General features: G+C 38.7%; 1 protein-coding gene across 2 annotated transcripts in view; it reads right to left on the bottom strand.

Moving 5' to 3' along the window:
- The window catches only part of Dgki (diacylglycerol kinase iota), a 408,417-nt gene that overhangs the window by 55,591 nt on the left and 334,185 nt on the right, over window positions 1-18,641 (bottom strand). For both annotated transcript variants that reach the window (XM_027952172.2, XM_027952173.2), the window contains 4 exons: window positions 7,845-7,914; window positions 5,510-5,550; window positions 4,794-4,921; window positions 2,298-2,420 (listed from right to left, as the gene is read on the bottom strand). In XM_027952172.2, the coding sequence (XP_027807973.1) occupies window positions 2,298-2,420; window positions 4,794-4,921; window positions 5,510-5,550; window positions 7,845-7,914 (362 nt within the window). The remainder of the gene's footprint in view (window positions 1-2,297; window positions 2,421-4,793; window positions 4,922-5,509; window positions 5,551-7,844; window positions 7,915-18,641) is intronic.

Genomic DNA, 18,641 nt, shown 5'->3' with positions numbered 1-18,641 from the left:
TAGGCAAGGGCTAAATTTAAAAGTCGCTGAAAGAATTAAAGATAATTTCATTATGGTGAAAAGCCAGCAGGAGGTATTCCATAACAGTAGCTATTATAACATGAGGTATCTCCTTAGCTCTATTTATCTGTCTATATCAGAGATGATCTCCAAACAGACAAAAAGAGGTTCCTCCTATGGAAGTAAGGGACATACTAATAACAAAGCAAAGTTAAGAGTCAGTGCACATGTGCTGGTAAAGTACTTAGTTTAGTTTTGACCTCTTTTTTTTAGAACAAGTAAATTCAAACAACCATTTATGTGTGTATAGATCTTCAGTGAGTCTGAGATGGAGATGGAGCCCAAGATGATGGCCTGTTTGTTCTGCTGAGTGTGTGGAGACTGCATGTGAATGCTTCACTGTGACTCCTGAAAATCGACAGCTATCAATTAAAGATACACAAAAATTTAAGAGAAATCCCTAAAGGGATAATATTGGGTCCTCCATATGCAGGGATCCATGGATTCAACCCACTGAGGATAAAAATACTTGAAAATATATGTGACTAAATATGTACAGTCTTTTTTATTTTTCTTGTCAGGATTTCTCAAACAATACAGTGTAACAACAATTTATATAGCATCTATATTGTATTAGGTATTATAAGAAATCTAGAGGTGAGCTATATGCAAACACTGCACCATTTCACATAAGGAACTAGACCATCCACAGATTTGGGTAACTGTGGTAGGTCCTGGAACCCATCCCAAGTGACACGAAGGGCCAATTGTATAACCTAAATTTAAAAAATCAACATTGATTTAGACAGGGTGTTTTAAAAACTTGGGCTACCATGTACAGTGGAACATTTGTTTATGATTTGGGGGGAAAACATTTACTACTTTAGAAGTAATTCCTTCATATATCCATGTACATCAATATGTCCTATATAGAAAAATCAGGGCATAGAAAACTAGATTGAGATCATTTTCCATTTTTTTTGGAAACTGTACACTAAAACATTCAGCTGTTTTGTATGGGCTTGATTTCTATTTCTGCAGCTAATTAAACTCTAATTTTCCAATAAGCCTGCCCACAGATAGACGACCACTTTTTTTAAAAAGCTATTCATGGGTGGCTGACAAGCCCTGCTTCTCAAGCCCTAATTCTGTATAAAAACAAAGTGGAGAAACACCCTGAATTGTAAGCAATCAAAATGCCACTGGAACCAACAACATGTTTAATTAAAAAAGAAAATCTATACTAATTCATTATTTTCCCTTTACTCCCCTTCACATAAGAAAATAGGAGGTAATACCAAGGAGTAATTAAAATGAAGTCTCTTTCTGCCCTCCGGGTGTCTGAGTCGAACCTTTGCCAATAAAATAATTAGCTTCAGATTTCTCATTTTTCTCTCCTTTGTCATGCTGAAATTGCTTCCGGGTCCTCTTTTAGAAACAACGCACTGTCTTCCCCCTTCAGTTAACCCTGAGCTCCTAAGAATCTTAGCCATCTTGTTTTTCTGTCAAAAGGTGAGATTGGGTGTGACAAGGCCATTGTCACTATTTGATTAGCACCCCAAGTGGACTGGAAACCAGCCTACTTTCCTGAATTGCAGTGAACTTGATGGGGCCATTGGCCTGAAACTAAACAGTGGGTGCAAGAGGGTGTGTCTGCACTTGCACTTAGGGATAGGAGAAGGGAGGGTTCACTGAGAACCAGGTGCCAACACCCTTGCAAAGCTCAAACCTGCATCCTTCTTTCCACCCAAGATCAGGTCTGAGAAGAAAGGACACCTGCTATTCTGATCTATGAACAAATACTGTATTCGTTCGCCCACAGAGACTGCAATCACACACAGGCAGCACCTCACTTCAGGCAAAAGAGCTACTTGACAATAATATGCAGAGCAAACATGCAGAGGCTCATCTCTTGACACAAAGTCACACAGATGAAAAACTATGGGTCACTTCCCAACTATTTATTCACGATTACTCTCATGCATGTCTCCATGATGTGGTAAGCAAGAACATTCGATAAACACTGGATGCCAGTAAAGAAAACACTGGTGGAAATCGAAATACTGAGAGATCCGCATGCAGTCTCAAGGTAGCTCCCGAGCAAGACAAATGGAAGTTCCTTCAGGAGCTTGAGGTCGACAAAAGTGAGCAAGGAAATAAAATGTCAAGCCACAGTGACACAGACATGAGACAGCTTGAGCACCACTGAAAAGGGAGTCCGTGCTAGTAGTAAATGTCACAGGGTACAAATCTCCCAACAATCACAGTGGCACCAAGGAAGATGACCAGAGACTCACTGTAGCACACGGGAGTGGCTGAAATCTTTCATATCTGAGTCCTCGTAATGGGGAGTTATCATCCCCAGCCCACTATCACTCAGCATGCGTTTCCGCAGGGCAGGATTCCACCAGTCTGACAGCCTGGGAGAAAGAAAGGCACCAGACAGTTAAGCACTAAAAGTCAGCAAGTGATTAACTCCGTCCTATCTCAGGAAGGCCCTTTTCTCCACACTGGAGAAGTGAAATCCACCTTGACTGAGAGTTTGTTTCACATTTCCATATTTCATTGACTCTTTGTTACACGAACTAATTGGAGGATTTCACCTTTTTCACAGATAAACTGAACGTCAAGATGAGATGATTTTGCTGGGCCCGGGCGGCACACGCCTGTAATCCCAGCAGCTTGGGAGGCTGAGGCAGGAGGATCATAAGTTCAAAACCAGCCTCAGCAACTTAGTGAGGCCCTGAGTGACACAGCAAGACCCTGTCTCTAAATAAAATATTTAAAAAGGGGCTGGGGATGTGGCTCAGTTGTTGAGCATCCTTGGGTTCAATTCCTGGAAACAAAAAATAAAATAAAAAATAAAAAAGATTAGGTGATTTTTACATGTGATGGGAGTCAGAAGCAATAGAGAGCCTGGCACAGAAATGCAGGTTAGAAAGTTACAAAGCCCATCCTCCTTCATTGTTCTTGGATCCTAGTTTATTTCTTGAGAACTGATAAGAAGTAAGAAAGGGGTGAGTTAGAGTTCTAGTGGATTTTCCAGCTACTTATATTTGGAGCTAAGAGGTGTAACTAAGGGAAAACCAGTATTTGGCCAGTATTTGACATGGAGAGAGTGAGAGGTCAATGCCGAGGGCAGCCTTGGCAAGGTAGCCTCACTCCTCATCAGATCACAGGTGAGCACTTGACTTTCAGGACAGGAGGACCCCAGATGCCAGCACCTGCCACTGTTGCATTGGGATGTAGCATCACACCTGCTTTCCCACAGCTGACAGGTTGGAGGTAGAGCCATAACACACAAAGGTAGCCTTTGGGACATCTGGGGTTACATTAGGCCATCCTCGTGCCTGTGACCTTCCCCTCAGGCCAGCACAGTTCTGGTGGCACTGACTTTCTACATGCAACTCTGGATGGTTCCACGCTGCCACATCAACCCGCTCCTGATCCCCACACACTCAGCATGTACCGTGGATATCAGCTGGCTCTGGCAGAGTAGCACACAATAAAAAATAGCAGCAATGGACAAAAATTGAAACGGAAAGCGAATTAAGTGAAGGGGCCAACGGAGAAAGTTAACTCCAATGAACATGCCTGTTTATACTGTGAGCATGTGCACAGGCTGGTCTGCTCCCCAGGACTGTCCTCATTTCAATTCTTCAGCCCCCGTATATCAGAAAGCCCCCTCCTCTGCTTTTATTTTATTTTAATTTTTTTTAGTTGTCGATGGACCTTTATTTTATTTCTTTATACATGGTGCTGAGAATCGAACCCAGTGCCTCACACATGCTAGGCAAGTCTGCTACCACTGAGCCACAACCCCAGCACCCCTCTGCTTAACTTTTGCACTGTTGTTTCTCAAGTCTTACACTAATATCTGTTACACAAAACAGCTTCAAATAAATATTTTTGAATTGTTAAAAAATTTTGAAATCGCCTAGAAACGTTAACACTATTTTGGTAATGCAATGTGATAAATGCCTGGGCTCTGGCATCAGAGCTGACTGAACCCCAGGTTTTCCGTGAGGTATTAAGCAAGTCACATAACCTACTAAACCTCAATTTTCTTATGTATGGATTTAAGATAATAAAAACTAAGTTGCATCATTATAAAATGATGATTGTGATTTTTAACAACATAATATTTAATCAATGTCAATCAAAGGGCCTAAAACTATTCTAAATGTTTTATCTCCATCAATTTGTTTACTCTTCAAACAACTTCTCTGAGTAGAAATAATTTTTATTACATTTCACAGATAAGAAAACAAGCACAGAGCACTTCCAATGATTAATTCACTAGAATACAGGAGGGGTGTACTGCACAGTGTGTGGCTCTTAGTGAGAGACTGACATGTCACAGTCCTTGTTATATAATCTATGTATCTCAGCCTGGAAACAGTGGAGAAGAAGAGAATCACTGTCACATCACCTCTGTCAACTTTTTGTTTGGATAACAGACCAAATAAATGGGCATAGATGCACAGATGCAAGTACCTGTCGCTTCTAGGTCTGGTAGGATGTGTTGGTGTAATGGTTAAAAAAGGCTCAGACATGACACAAATCTAGTTGGGAATGTGCGTTCTATACAGGTACTCATAAGTCAGACTAACCACACAACAAGCTACGCCTCACTTGATAAAAAACAAAAACAAAGCAAAAACACACACCAGAAAATCTGCACCTCAGAATAGTTTGCTGGATTACAATGTCAACTTCAAAAGCAAGCCAGACCCAGAGGTCACCCTGAGGCCAGCCTGATGCTGGTGCCAATCAAGGAGAAGCTCACTCACCCTGAGGCCTGCTCTACCACCAGATCAGGCATGCCGGGAGGTGTCCCCGCCTGCTGTGACACCACCATATCTGGGTCGAGAATAAAAATCTCATCTTGGGAAATCTCCATCACGAAGTGCAAATGTTCCTAAGGAAGAAAAATGAACCTGTCAGATGACTGACAAAATGCTCACATCCATCAGCTAAACAATAACAGAACGCAGCACCCTTGGTCCTGAGGAAGAATGCAACTCCGCACACCAAGCAATCACAGTGTTTTGTCTAAAGCCTAAGCAATTGATGTTTTCCCCTGAAGCAGGCAGTGGGCAATGGGGAGAGATGAATCCCCTTGGTTCAGGATTCCCAGTTGACCAGGATCTTGTGAAGTATAACCAGAATTGGTCTTGCCTCTTCTTCCCAAATACTAACATAGAACTGACAGCACACATGCCTCTTGGTCCAGCGTCAGTACCTGACAGCTTGGACTTCCTCTCCTGGTGATATCTACAAGCCACGTTACTCTCTATGACCATTTGCAAGGTCAAGCCTATCATTCACTCCAAAAATCATAAAATACATGAGGACAAAAGGGCCCCTGGGCTTCCACTACAAATACAACTCCAAAGTTTATAAATGTTTCAATGCTTTTGTTGGAAAAACTTATGGGACTAGCTATAAATACAGTATACAGACTTTGGAGTTTTTCAATTTTGTCAACAGGGTGAAGGAAACTTACCTGAGATCTGTCTATTCGATAAAAGCGGTCAGCAGAAGTTGCTAGGAGAAAAAGAAAAAAAGCACATAGTATTCAGGTTCATCTGTGATTTGTCACCAAATTTACAGCCTTATCTTTTTCCACGGTGCCAATCAAAACCTTTGAATTTCGGTCATGCTAGATACTTGGTCACTCCCTAAATCTATTAAGAAAAACTCAGCACTTAGCCACTGCTGTTCCAATGCTTAGGGATTCCTTCCCCATCACATCTGCCATCTAACTCTTCCTTGTCTTTTAAGGAACAACTCAAATGTTTCTACTTCTAGGATACTTTCCTCTATTCACTCCACTACCCTGGAAAGAATTTATTGCTACTACCTCTATGCACATTTATATTTTATTTAAACTTGTTATACAGATGAATTTCACATATAACTATGAGAATAAGATACGTAGCTAGCTTCTTTAAAGGTTTCTGTTTCATTTGTTCTTTTATGTCTTTAGAATTTTTATAAGACCTTAAACAGAGCTTTATTACATAAAGAAAGCCAGAAAAACAAACAAACAAACAATAAACAACCCCAGACTTCCTAAGGAAGGGCTTGAATGAAGATGCAGCCAGGAAACACAGCTGATCTTAAAGCCATCACATAACTTTCAAACTGCGTCCTTAGAGGCCTATCTGAAGGAAACAAACAGACAAAGTAGATAGAGATATGGATATGGTATAGATGGCGATATAGATCATTCTCTAAGAGGTATTAAGGTGCATCTGTGGTTTAAGGAAAAAAAAACACAAAAGTACATATTTTGAGTGCCTAGAAATTATTTTGAATATTCCTAATTATGTTTCTCCTCCCTTAAATCCAAGAATTCACATATTACAGATGTTTTACAAAAAAGAAAAAAGAAAGAAAGAAAAAATAGAATAGAGAAAAACTCAAAAGCACAAATTATCATTTAAAAATCACAAACTTTTAAGAGTAGCTTTTCTCCAAATAAAACTAAGTTTTATTTGGTTTTCTTAGTTAAGAACTAAGATAATCAAGGTCATTGCTCTTTAAAATGTAAGACTAGAGTAAAATCTGTCTCTAAAATGACTTACTCTACTTTGTTCTTACCCATGATTTCAGGCATGATTTTAACAATTAGTTAACCATTAAAAGGTTTTCAATGATACTCTTTTTTTTTTTTTAATTTATTTATTTATTTTAGTTCTCGGCAGACACAACATCTTTGTTGGTATGTGGTGCTGAGGATCGAACCCGGGCCGCACGCATACCAGGCGAGCGCGCTACCGCTTGAGCCACATCCCCAGCCCCTCAATGATACTCTTTATAGAGTAAAGTAATATCTAGATTAAAACCATTATCAAAACCATTATCCACCAAGACTATACATAGAACATAACATTTTTATAATAACATAAGTACTTTCATAATTTTCTTCAAATTGAGATGTTCCTCTGTTAATTCAGGGGCAACAAATGATTGTGCTTCTCACTGCTGTGGAATAAAAAGGAGTTGGAGGGAGTCCGTGGAGGCAGCTGATGAGCATTAGTGAAAACCTGCATCCCGATTACATACATGAGCCCACCTTCCTAGCCATTGTAATTCACACACATTGTCACTCTTACCTATACCTATGTCCTCTCAGATAAATAAGAGAGATCTACAGTGAAAACCATGTCTCCATATAGACACCAGAGAGACCGGGTGGTAGAAATGTTGGGTAGTATATAAATAACAATGTGTAGAGTTAAGAATGTATTTCAGTACAAATGACTGGATAAAAAAAATGGGATTAGGATGTATCTATAAAAGTGAGAAAATCTTGAGATGGAAAATGGACTCATTAAACAATCCCCAACATGCATGCAATCTGTCATGCTCACTACAGCAGATGTGAGTGCAACTGAAATTTTGTATCCTTGTTACAAAAATGTATACATTAAAATAAAATGATTGTCTCATAAAAATATCATGGAAGCTCCGTGACATGCAAATAATATAGAAATCAGTTCCCATCTTGTGCATGTAGAATCTACCCACTGGCCTGAATCAATTTAAGGGAGGCCCTCAGCAGTTATAGCCAAAGTGGAGTGATAAAAGAAAAATGTTAGCTTGAGCAATGTGATACTGAGTTCCACCAGCTGTTAACCAAGCATTTGGAGGAAGTAACTTAGGCAGAGGTGCTGTGGCATCAGCAAGCCACCTCATTTGAGATGCAAATACCAATTGTGGTCCCAGAAAAGCTTTTGGAATGATCTTTGGAAAACTAGTCCTTCTATCAATCCACGCCCTGCCCTGCTGGCTCCAACCCCCTCCAGTCCCTGGTGAAGAAAAGCCACACTCACCATCTAGGAAGCACCACCGAGGGGACAGCCTCTGAGCCGAGAGTGCCCTGGGGAAGGAGGTTTCATGGTCCTGGAAAGAGATACACATGCCCGTGGCCCCAAGTGAATTCCCCAAGGGGCTTCCTCCCCTAACAATTTTGCCACATCACCCTCTTCTAGAAGTGCCCACTCTTTCCTGAACAAAGGAATGGTGAGAAGATCAAAGTAGGTTCTACCAGAAACAGAAACAGAAACATGACTTTGCTTTGAGATTATTATTATTATTTTTTTTTTACATGGAGCTTCTTAGAACAACTCCCACATAAAACTTGCAGGAGATACTCGATTGTTACCCTACATATTCATGAACTAACTTGAGACACTGACTGGCTTCTGGTCTTTTCTTTCCTTTTGTGAAGCTGAGGAGCTCCACATAGGTTTAACATGGGCATATCGTAGAAGAAAACTGAACTGTATCCACTGTTCAGATGGGACTTAGAAGTATGTAGGAAGCTCAAGAAGCCTTGGAACTCACAGAGTATCTATTACAAAGAAAAATCAAGCTCCTATGTCAAGGTCATCACTAACCTCATCAGTATCTTGGGATGAGCCTCCTTCTTTCTTTCAAATTTTATTTCTATAACATTACTAATATCTACTTCTTAAACTCATCTTTGGTTTGCAATGGTTCTCCCTCTGAAAACTCAATGACCCTCAACTTGATAATTTTCTAAACCTCTCCTTTCTTGCTCCATCAAACTCCTGAAGCATGTGTTTAGTGTCTCCCACCTCTGACTTCCAGTCGCCCACTTTGACTATGATCTCTAGAAGTCCAGCTTTCAGAAATCTTCCACGAGATCGAAAAGACCAGCTTTCTGCCCTGAGTTAACACTACTCTCAATCTTAAAACTTCCTTGGAATCTCCAAAGCTTTTACTTCTTATGAGTAACTAAGAATAAACTAGCAGAACAGACTAGTGAACTGGCAGACTGAAAATTGAAAGGATTATGTCCTTGTGGTGACAAACTTTCAAACATTAAACATTTCCTACTAACAGAAGGTCACAAATGATACCTGATGGATAAAAGTGCTTTTGGGTTCACAGGACATGATTTGGAGCCTTCTAGCTCTGGTTCATAGTGAAACTGAAATCACTGAGGGACAAGAGATAACTGTGGGAAGCCAGGTCTCTGTGGGGAAGACACCTGGGACTTGACCCCTAATGACCCCCATTAGGGGTTTGAGATATTCAAATACTGGGAACATCCCTGGAGGACAGCTATGCTACCAGCGATGTCAACTTGACAGAGGAAGCATAGGTGTGCTTGACCTTGTGTGTACAGAGGAGACAGGAGAAGCAAACAGGAATAGCATGGAGAACAGACTACGTTGACTGCTAGGGGTTAGTCATTACTCCTGCTGCCTCACTTGATCCTCAGGCAAAGCCTAGAACTAAATCAATGGTTCTCAAAGTGTGCACCATGGATCAGTAGCATCACCTAGGAACTTGTTAGAAATACAGATTCCCAGGACTCACCCCAGGTCTACAGAAACTCTGGGGTGGAATCCAGTGATCTGTTGTAGCAAACCTTTCAGATGAGTCTGATATTTGCTAAAGAAACATGGAACTAAAGCTATCAGGACTAAAAGGGGAAGACACCTGGGACTTGACTAAAAGAGGTTCATACCAGAAATTCTGAGTATACAGTTTTTAAATATTAATGATTCTGTGAATTAATTAATTAATTGATAGAGGAATAAATGGCCTCATTCAGGACTGATACCAAAATTTAGATACAGAATTAAGATAGCTCTGGAAACAAATAGAGCTTCTTTTTTCCACTGGCTTTGTCAATCTGATGGTTGAGCTAAATGAAATCTTGACATGTACTCAATACTTATGTTTATGAAAATTATATTTAACATTCTGAGAATTATATTTTGACAAATGTGATATCTCACTTTAATGGAACTTACATTTCTCAATGCATTTTTACAAAATGTGTAAAGCTACTGACATCTCAGTTTTGTGAGAAATGTAATTATAGACAAAAAAAATGAAATCGATTTGAAATGTTTAGTGGCAACTATGAAAGCTAATAAATAAAGATATTAAACAGAAACATGGTTGTCTTCTCAACCTTAAACACCAAGGACATTTTCTGAATTTTGATATTAAATATCAGAGAACACCATAAAAACATACCTGAATTTCTACAAGTAAAAATCAACTGAAATACTATACAAATATTTGATCTATCATTTTAAAAATGTAAAGAAACATAATGTTATCACCAGGACATTCATATTAGAGAAAATTTGATACTCTTCCCTCTAATTAGCAAAACACATATTGATAAACTACCTCAGCCACATGACTAGTTTATCACACTTTTAAAGAAATGTTGATGTAGGAAAGACAGTGGAATGAATGTGACATAAGTTTTCTATGTACATGTATGAATCACCACAGTGAGTCTCCACATCATGTACAACCAAAAGACTGGGATCCTAATTAGAATAAGATATACTCTGTGTTTGTATAAATATGTCAAAATATACTCTACTGTCATGTGTAACTAAAAACAACAAATTTTTTAAAAAGAAGAAGAAGCATGGATATAAATATATGCCTTTTCATGTGTAGGTGTCTGTATGTCCGAAGAGTTTTATGCACATGCCTGACTGTGTTTATTTTGCTTATTTTTGTTCCCTGGTTTATTCTATATAATTGCAGACCAACTTTTTCTTTAATCATTCAAATGTTCCCTTGGGCTTTTATCATGAATATCAGTGACTGCTACACTGTGCATGAACATTTTTTAATATTGTCACAGACTTAGTCTATGCTCTGAAAATGGATTTTTCTGTAGTTGTCCTCTAATAGTAGCATAATTCTTGACATTCAACTGCTTAGCAATAAAAGGTGGTCAACTTCCACCTCCAACTAGAGTGCTGTTTAATAGTTGGTCAAAGGATGTGATCAGCTCAACAAATTAGAATTATGCTCTTTTCTCCATTTCCTTTAGTTTCAAATTGGTAGAAGGTTTTAAAAATCATCAAAATGAAGATTAACTGAAGATAAAATACAATGCAACGTACAGAATGTAAGGAGCATTTCATGCAAACTGAGAATATGGAGACAGAATCATTCAAAATCTCATACAGTATTTACTCTGCAATTTGACACAGCATTTGATATCACTCAATGACCTTCAGAAGGTTTTGTCTAAAGGGATTTTACCACTTTGCTTGATGAAAACACATCAGTGCCATACAGATCTTCCAAATATTTCAATGGCTTTTTGAACAGGTTCAACAATTCTTGAACCCTGAAATTTTATATTAAATTTGGTTGACTACGTACACATGCATTTTTCTGGAGAGAGACAACCTGCTTCTATAGGTCATCAAAGTGATCTGACATTCCCAAAAGGTTAAAAAGCTAGTAATTTAAACAATCCAAAATTTGGGTCAAAAGAAATTCAACAAAATAAGAGGATTCGAATCAGTAAATTGCCTTGACAATATCTAAAGACTCAAAAGCATAGGAATCTCTGCTTCAAAAATTCTTGGTGACTGAAATACCAAACAGCAGCTCTCTGAGTTTGTGGGTACTCTTGATAGTGGGCAAGTCGGATAATTATAAAAGACACAATGGACATTTTGCTTATTTCTATCCATGGTCTATCCCAAACATTTGTTCTCAGTGTTTTGAGTTCTAGCTCTACTCATTTTTTAATAGACATTTTGAGCTTTGTATAGTCTTAATAACTGAAATAAATAATATTATTAATTAAAATCACAGAAATCTTGATTTCAAATGTTAATTTTACTGAAGGGAAAGGATAATTTCTTGCTGAACTGAAGATTAAACTGCAATTTTGGAGGTTGGTAAGGAAGCTCAAATAGACCTAACTTTTCTAAAATGCTACCTAAAAGGGGTTTGCATCCTCATTCTCCTTCTTTGAAGCTCTTTCCACCTTTTATGTTAAAAAAAAAATTGAGCTTGTGAGAGGATGGCTGTAATATAATGAGGTCCTAGATTAAAAGTCACTTGAAATCTGAAGAAAATATAATTAATATCTGGGTAGATTTATAATGTGATTAAACTAATTTTTTCATATAGAAGAAGCTACACAAAAGCAGCAAAGTCTCAACAGAATTCTGCCCTTGTACCTAATCCATACACATATATGCAGATAAATAGACCCTGGGACACTGAAAGCAGAGATTTTCCTGAAATAAGTGTAGAAATGGTATTTCCATGTAGCAGATAGACAAAATGTAAGACATACCTACAATATATACCAATGATATATAAAATTTAAAAAAGGCAAGGAAATCTAACTACCTTAGCCCACATGGGGGCTGGGACTTCATCTGAAAGACCTAAGGGAGAAGAGGAGGTAAAAGGCAAGCTTGAGCCAGATCTGGTGTGGCTCTGTGGTGGCTGTGGTTATTGGATTTCTTTTGATTTGAAAAACTGGGTAAAATTTACCTACAGTGAAGAAGTCTGCTTTGGAAAACTAAAATTTTTGTAGGATAAGATTATCGTCATAAGAGGCAAAAATTGGCATGACAAAAACAAATGTACCTATCTTGGGATATTTAAATATCACATGGGAGACACATCTCTGAGGGGGGAAGAAGAATAAGCCATGACATTGTAAATGATCCAGTCTGGCTAAACAGCAAGGACAGAGGTGGTGGAAATCAGATTGATCTCCAGGAGCACCAGCTTTGAGGGTCACAACTATCCTAGTCCTACCAGGTAGCAGCTCTGAGGATCTATGGAGGTTTCTTATCTAATCTGTCCCTGGACCATCTCATCCGTAAAATAGCTATAACAGTATCTATTGCACAGGATTCTAGTGGGGAATAAACGAACCAAAATGAACAATGTTTACTTTATTTGCTGTTTCTTACCAATACGCTGACACAGATATTCTAGACAAGTAATTCTGGGGCAGCTGACACACAAAGATGCTACCTAACACAACTGTGACCCTTGGTCACATGAGGAGCTTATGAGACACACACCATATTCCGGAGCACCTCATTTAGTTGGTGCTACCCCAGCACAACACGGTTTTATCCATACCACATTTGCACTCAGATTCCGGGTTTCAGAGAAAAGACTAAAAAAAAAAAAAAAATAGGACAAATTTGTATGAGTGGACACAAAAAAAGAATGACATGCAACAAAAGCTGAAATTATGCCATTTGTTGGTTTGGTACTTGTAGAATTCGTCCTAATCAGCAATCCAGTGGTTCTTTACATAATATTAGAAACTATATAATTGTCTTAAATACAGGGTATTGTCTTCAAGGCTGAATATCTTTTATCACCAACAGCAACATTTTACAGAGCACTTTATTTTACTGGCCTCTCTCTTCCCTACTCCATAGTATCTGGGCTTACTTGATATTTGCTTACTTTCCTCAAAATTAACTTTTCCTGTGCTGATCTGGGTTGTCAGTTGTCTCAAATCTGTAATTACTACTTCAGCAAAACAATCATGATCAATATTTTCAATGTACATTTATTAGAGTCAATGAAGTATGGGTGGGATTTGTCAAGTCTGAGAGATGAGAAATTTCCAGACCCATCTCAAGCAAAAGCAGGAAGAAAGCAAAAGCTAGAATGATCCTGATGGCTGCAAAGACCTTCCTTCCTCTCTAGTAGACAAGGACATTCCACAGTTCCAGCCTCCACCAACAATTAAACAAATCTTCCTAATTCCTTACTAGACAATTTTACTCCTGGTGATGGTTTCCGCTCCCTCAAATTCTCCAGTCAGGTTGCCTTTCTACCCCCATGCACTCTGCTGTTTGAGAATCCCACAGAAATATGGTGATCAAGGTCACTGTCTGGCACAGGGAGGATGAAAAATTTAGACTATATTAATGTAGAGAAAGTTGTGATTATAGATTTTAGATAAGTACACTACATGTGCTATGGTTATGACTCTAAACACCATACAAAAATGGCCAATCTTAATAGCTTTTTTAGTGTGTTATTTGGCTCTAATTTCTGTTACAACTTTATCTTCATATTTATACCTTGTGTGGTCCTGGCATTAAGGAATCCTGGAATTAGGGTTATCTTTCAGCCTCTGCAAGAGGCTAATTGAGCAGTAGCTCAATGTGGACCATGAATCATATTTGAACAGGAAACAGGAAGTGAGAAACAAAATGGTCCTCACGGTAGGGTGTTGCTTTCTAGGGCAGGCTTTAATTTTATGAGATCGCTGTCTTGGACCTGGTAATGTCTCATCACTAAACAAAAACACAAATGAACGGTCAGAAATATGCTGAATTTGTGAATTCTACACATTAAAATAAATGTACAGTGGCCTATTTTCTGGTAAAGCCAAAAATATAATCTTAAAAATATGCACCTTTCCAAAGTATCTGACTATAGATACTTAAGAGATGTGATTGTGTGACTGCACCTACTCTGCAGAAGACGTTCACATAATTATGTGAGCTGTGCCTCTAACCATTACATCTATAGCTTTCAGTAATTTAGAGCCTCTAGCCTCCTCAGTCCTCTCAAGTGCACAATCAAATCAATGATTCATCAAAGAGATAAAATACTTGACTTGCTCATTTTTTGATCTGTTATTTTTCTTCATATAAATGATGTGATTTAGAGGAATGCAACTGACATTGCTCTATAATGTAGGCTGAATGACATAACCTTAGAGGTGCCATGCTCCTTTCTATTTTAAACATAATAATCTAAAATGACATGCTCTTTAAGTGCATGATATGAACAAAAACTGCTTATTTCAAAATTCTTTGATATGTGAATTTTCTCACTTGATATATGTTAATAGAAAATCTCTCCTGCTAGAAATATGGCCATGTGCACAAAAGCAAACCTAATATTTCTCATATATATGTATATATGTGTGTGTGTGTATATATATATATATATATATATATATATATATATATATATTCTCATATAAATGTGTGAAATATATACATACATATCATACATGATTTCTAAAATCCAACTGGCATGAATCATATATATATATATATATATATATATATATATATATATATATATATGTGTGTGTGTGTGTGTGTGTTTGTGTGTGTGTGTATAAAATCAATAAAGGAATTATTTGTTTAAATTACTCTTTGGCATGCATATGTCAAACTTATCCTTAATTTACATTCACTTAATTGTAGCTGATGCACACATCATTTAATGGAGGCACAGAAGTCCCATTACACACTCCAGTGGGTTATGCATTTAAGCCATAATCACCTAGCATTTCACTACAGTGTCAATGTGAATGAAATTCTTTTTCTTTCATAAAATTTAGGAAAGATGTAAACAGAGGCAAAACAAAAGTCCTATGGTTTGGGATTCTCTGCTTCATTTAATAGTATCCAGATAATAATAGCCTTACTTCTAAAATTCTCTCTTTCTTACCCATCAGAATTTCTCATCTGGGTGCTCTGACATCTCTAACACCTAGCAAATCCATCCATGTTTTTTTCTTCTGCTTACAAATATGTGTTTATGTGTCTCTGTCCAACTACAGTCCTAACAGAATTGCTACTGCTATTTTTATATATCAAGGCTCTTTCACCTCAAATCTACACTAGCACCCACAACTCTTATAGCACCAGAATACAGAAATGAAGTGGCCATTCTTAGAGCCAACTCTGGGAGATGAAGAACTAGGGATGGTGATAGATAGAACATGGAAAAAGGAAGTATTCTGACACTTTAAAGAGTTCCTTTGGGTGAGAAGATCCTAATGATAGCTGTGTGTGTGTGTGTATGTGTGTGTGTGTGTGTGTGTGTGTGTGTGTGTGTGTGTGTGAGAGAGAGAGAGAGAGAGAGAGAGAGAGAGAGAGAGAGAGAATTAACAGTACTGCCTCCACTCCCAACAGTCAACAGTCAGGGCCTTAGGCTATTCACACATTAAATCCTCATCTGATCCATTTCTGACAGCTTCAATCCATCCCAAAGGAAAACATTCTCTGAAGTCCCTACCTGCCCCTGCCTTTCTCTTCAATAAGATAAATTAATTCCCAGAAGACTCCCTCAAATTTGTCTTAACTTATTTATTGAAGAGCTTCTCCTTCATCAAAAAAGAAAGATTAAACAAACAAAAGAATAAAGGAGGAAGAGATTTTGGAGTAAAGAGAGAGAGGGATAACGTCTGACAACATCAAGAGAAAAGGAACAAGTAAAATACTTGTGGAAAAACACTGTTTGCCTGGAACTAGAGGGAGCTTTCATACAACAGAGACCTACCCTCCAGAAGAGCAGGTACATGGGGGAAGAAGAGGTCAGAGGATGAGCAAATGGATACCGACTCAAACCTGACCACGAGGTTTATCTCTTGGAAGCAAAAGACCTCTACACTGCTTTAAAGGACGAAAGGACTTTTCAAAAATGTCCTATTTTAAAATATTTCAAACCTCTGGTGTTATTTTGAAGTAAATAATTCTTAGAGAAAAGAATCACCTTGATAGATCCATTTTGGTATCTACTATTGATTCCCATGGTATTCACTAAAACCTCATGCTATTAACTCATAATATTCAATGCTACACAAAGCAGTGTCCTGGGAAATAGGAAAACTGAGTGTCTCTCCCACCTGAAAAAGAAAAAAGAAAAAAAAAACACACAACACAATTGCTCACAAAAATCTCTTTATTCTACTCTGCCATCTATCCCTACCTTACTAATAGTTGCCTCTTTCTGCCTTCCCTCCCTACTTGTACTCCTCCTGGTCCTTTTTCTTTCTTCCCTTCCTCACCCAGGACTTCCTCCTTGCAAGCGGATCCCACTTCTGTACTAAGCAGCACCAGATGCCTCAGCGTTTCTGCAGCCCCATACCACTGACATTCCGGGCTGGGCTGCACACTCTAAGATATTCAGTGTCACCCTTGGCCTCTGCTCAATGGATTCTGAGAAGAGTATCCAAGTATTCCCTAGGGGAGCAAACCCCTCCCCTGGTATAGAACCACCGTGGGAACAGCAGAAGCTGTCTCTATTCTCTAGGAACTTTACGACTTGGGTAAGAAGATACACGATTTCTAGGGATAATACACCAACTTTATGAAAAGGTGGTAAAGTGCAATTCTCTTTACAAATTCCAGGTGTTTTGTTTTGCTTTGCTTTTGGCCAACAAGAATACCCTGAATCTGCCCACAGTGTTTTTCTGGATAACATATGAGTTTCAGGCCACAGAGATGCCATTACGATGGAGGGATCTTTGTCTTCTGACCTTAGAGATGGTGCAGCAGGAATTTTCAGCAGGCTATAAATATCCAACACATTCTTGCATAACCCATAACACCTTGTTAGGTTAATGCAAGGTGTCATTTTTTAAGCCTCCGTGCTTTGCTGGCAATTCACTATGAATTTGGAAAAGGAAGAAACCAAAGCAGCGAAATGCTTAAGTGTCAAGGGGCTGCCACAGGGCTCACTAATAGGGTGTTCTGGGCACATGAACATTTCTAAATGCTGTTTTTTTTCTCTTGCATTTTTTTCTTGTCTTAGAAAACAGCTTAAAATCCCAGCTGCAAATTAGTGAGCTGACAGGGTTTCTCAAGTTTTTAAACTTACTGGTGTTTATTCATTCTCTTCACAGCTAATTTTCCAAGCGTATTTAATGCCATCTCAGACATAACAAAGTTCATTAAAAAGTATTTAAGCATTTCAGTGTCTATGTTTCTTAAAGCTTTTTCTCCTACGTTACCCCCAACCCCCATGGAGACAGTCTAAAGTTTCTGATAGTATCAGCTTCTTCAATAAGAAACAAAAGACCTTTCTTTTGGTGCTGGGGATTGAATCCAGGGGTGCCTAACCCTGAGCAACAACCCCAGTCCTGTTTACTTTTCTTTTTGAGACCAATCTCAGATAAGTTGCTGAGGCTGATCTCAAACTTGCAATCCTCCTGCCTCAGCCTCCTGGGCTGCTGGGATTACAAGAGTATGCTAATGTGCCTGGCTAGAAACAAAAGATTTAATATTAAATTTCCTGCCAGTGGTTCTGCCACAGTCTACATAAAAATTAATTAATGGCAATTGCATCTCATGTATTTTATCTGTACTTTTAGGAAAAAAAAAATACAGAAATCAATCCTCATCATCTCAGACTCATGAAAGCATTTGGCCTTGTCCACCAATCCTTGCTCTTCCAGGTATCACACTGTGGGCTAACTCTTGGTCTCTAGGTCTCCTGTTGGCTGCCTCCGTCTCCATGGCTCTTCTTGACTGATGGTTCTCTTGAACCCATGCTCTTCCAAACTGATGCACATACTGACATGACTTTGGGCTCTGTCTGCTCTTTATCAGACACTTCCCGGGTAACCCCCAGCCCTGTAGTCCTAACTACCGCCCATTTGCTGATGACAACCACATTTCTATCTGGGAGCCTAGATCATTAAACAGATTTTAACATTTATATACCAAACGTCCTACTCACCAAACCTCTTGGACCTCACAGGCCTATCATAATGAGAGTGGCTGAAAACAGAAGTCTTTATTCACCATCCCTCTACCTCATTCCTGCCCTCAGAATCTCAGGCAAATGTGAACATTCATCTCGAGCAGCTTCTGGCTTCCACCTTCTCTACCAGGAAATTCCTCACCTCCCTTACCTGGGCTCTGGCCACATTAATCCAATATCATCTCTCTACTGGTTAAGCTTCCTGTTTCAGGAGCAGACCCTGGACTTGCCCATCTTTTGACATCACTTCATACCCAAAGCCTCCTGCTTCCTATAGTTCTGCTCCCTACTTTCATGACTGTAAGGAGAACTGTGGGGGAGGT

This window comes from Marmota flaviventris, chromosome 1 (assembly GCF_047511675.1).
Source record: "Marmota flaviventris isolate mMarFla1 chromosome 1, mMarFla1.hap1, whole genome shotgun sequence".
In the NCBI taxonomy this organism is placed as follows: Eukaryota; Metazoa; Chordata; class Mammalia; order Rodentia; family Sciuridae; genus Marmota; species Marmota flaviventris.
The sequence above is the reverse complement of the archived record's forward strand: the minus strand, read 5'-3'. Positions and strand labels throughout refer to the sequence as shown.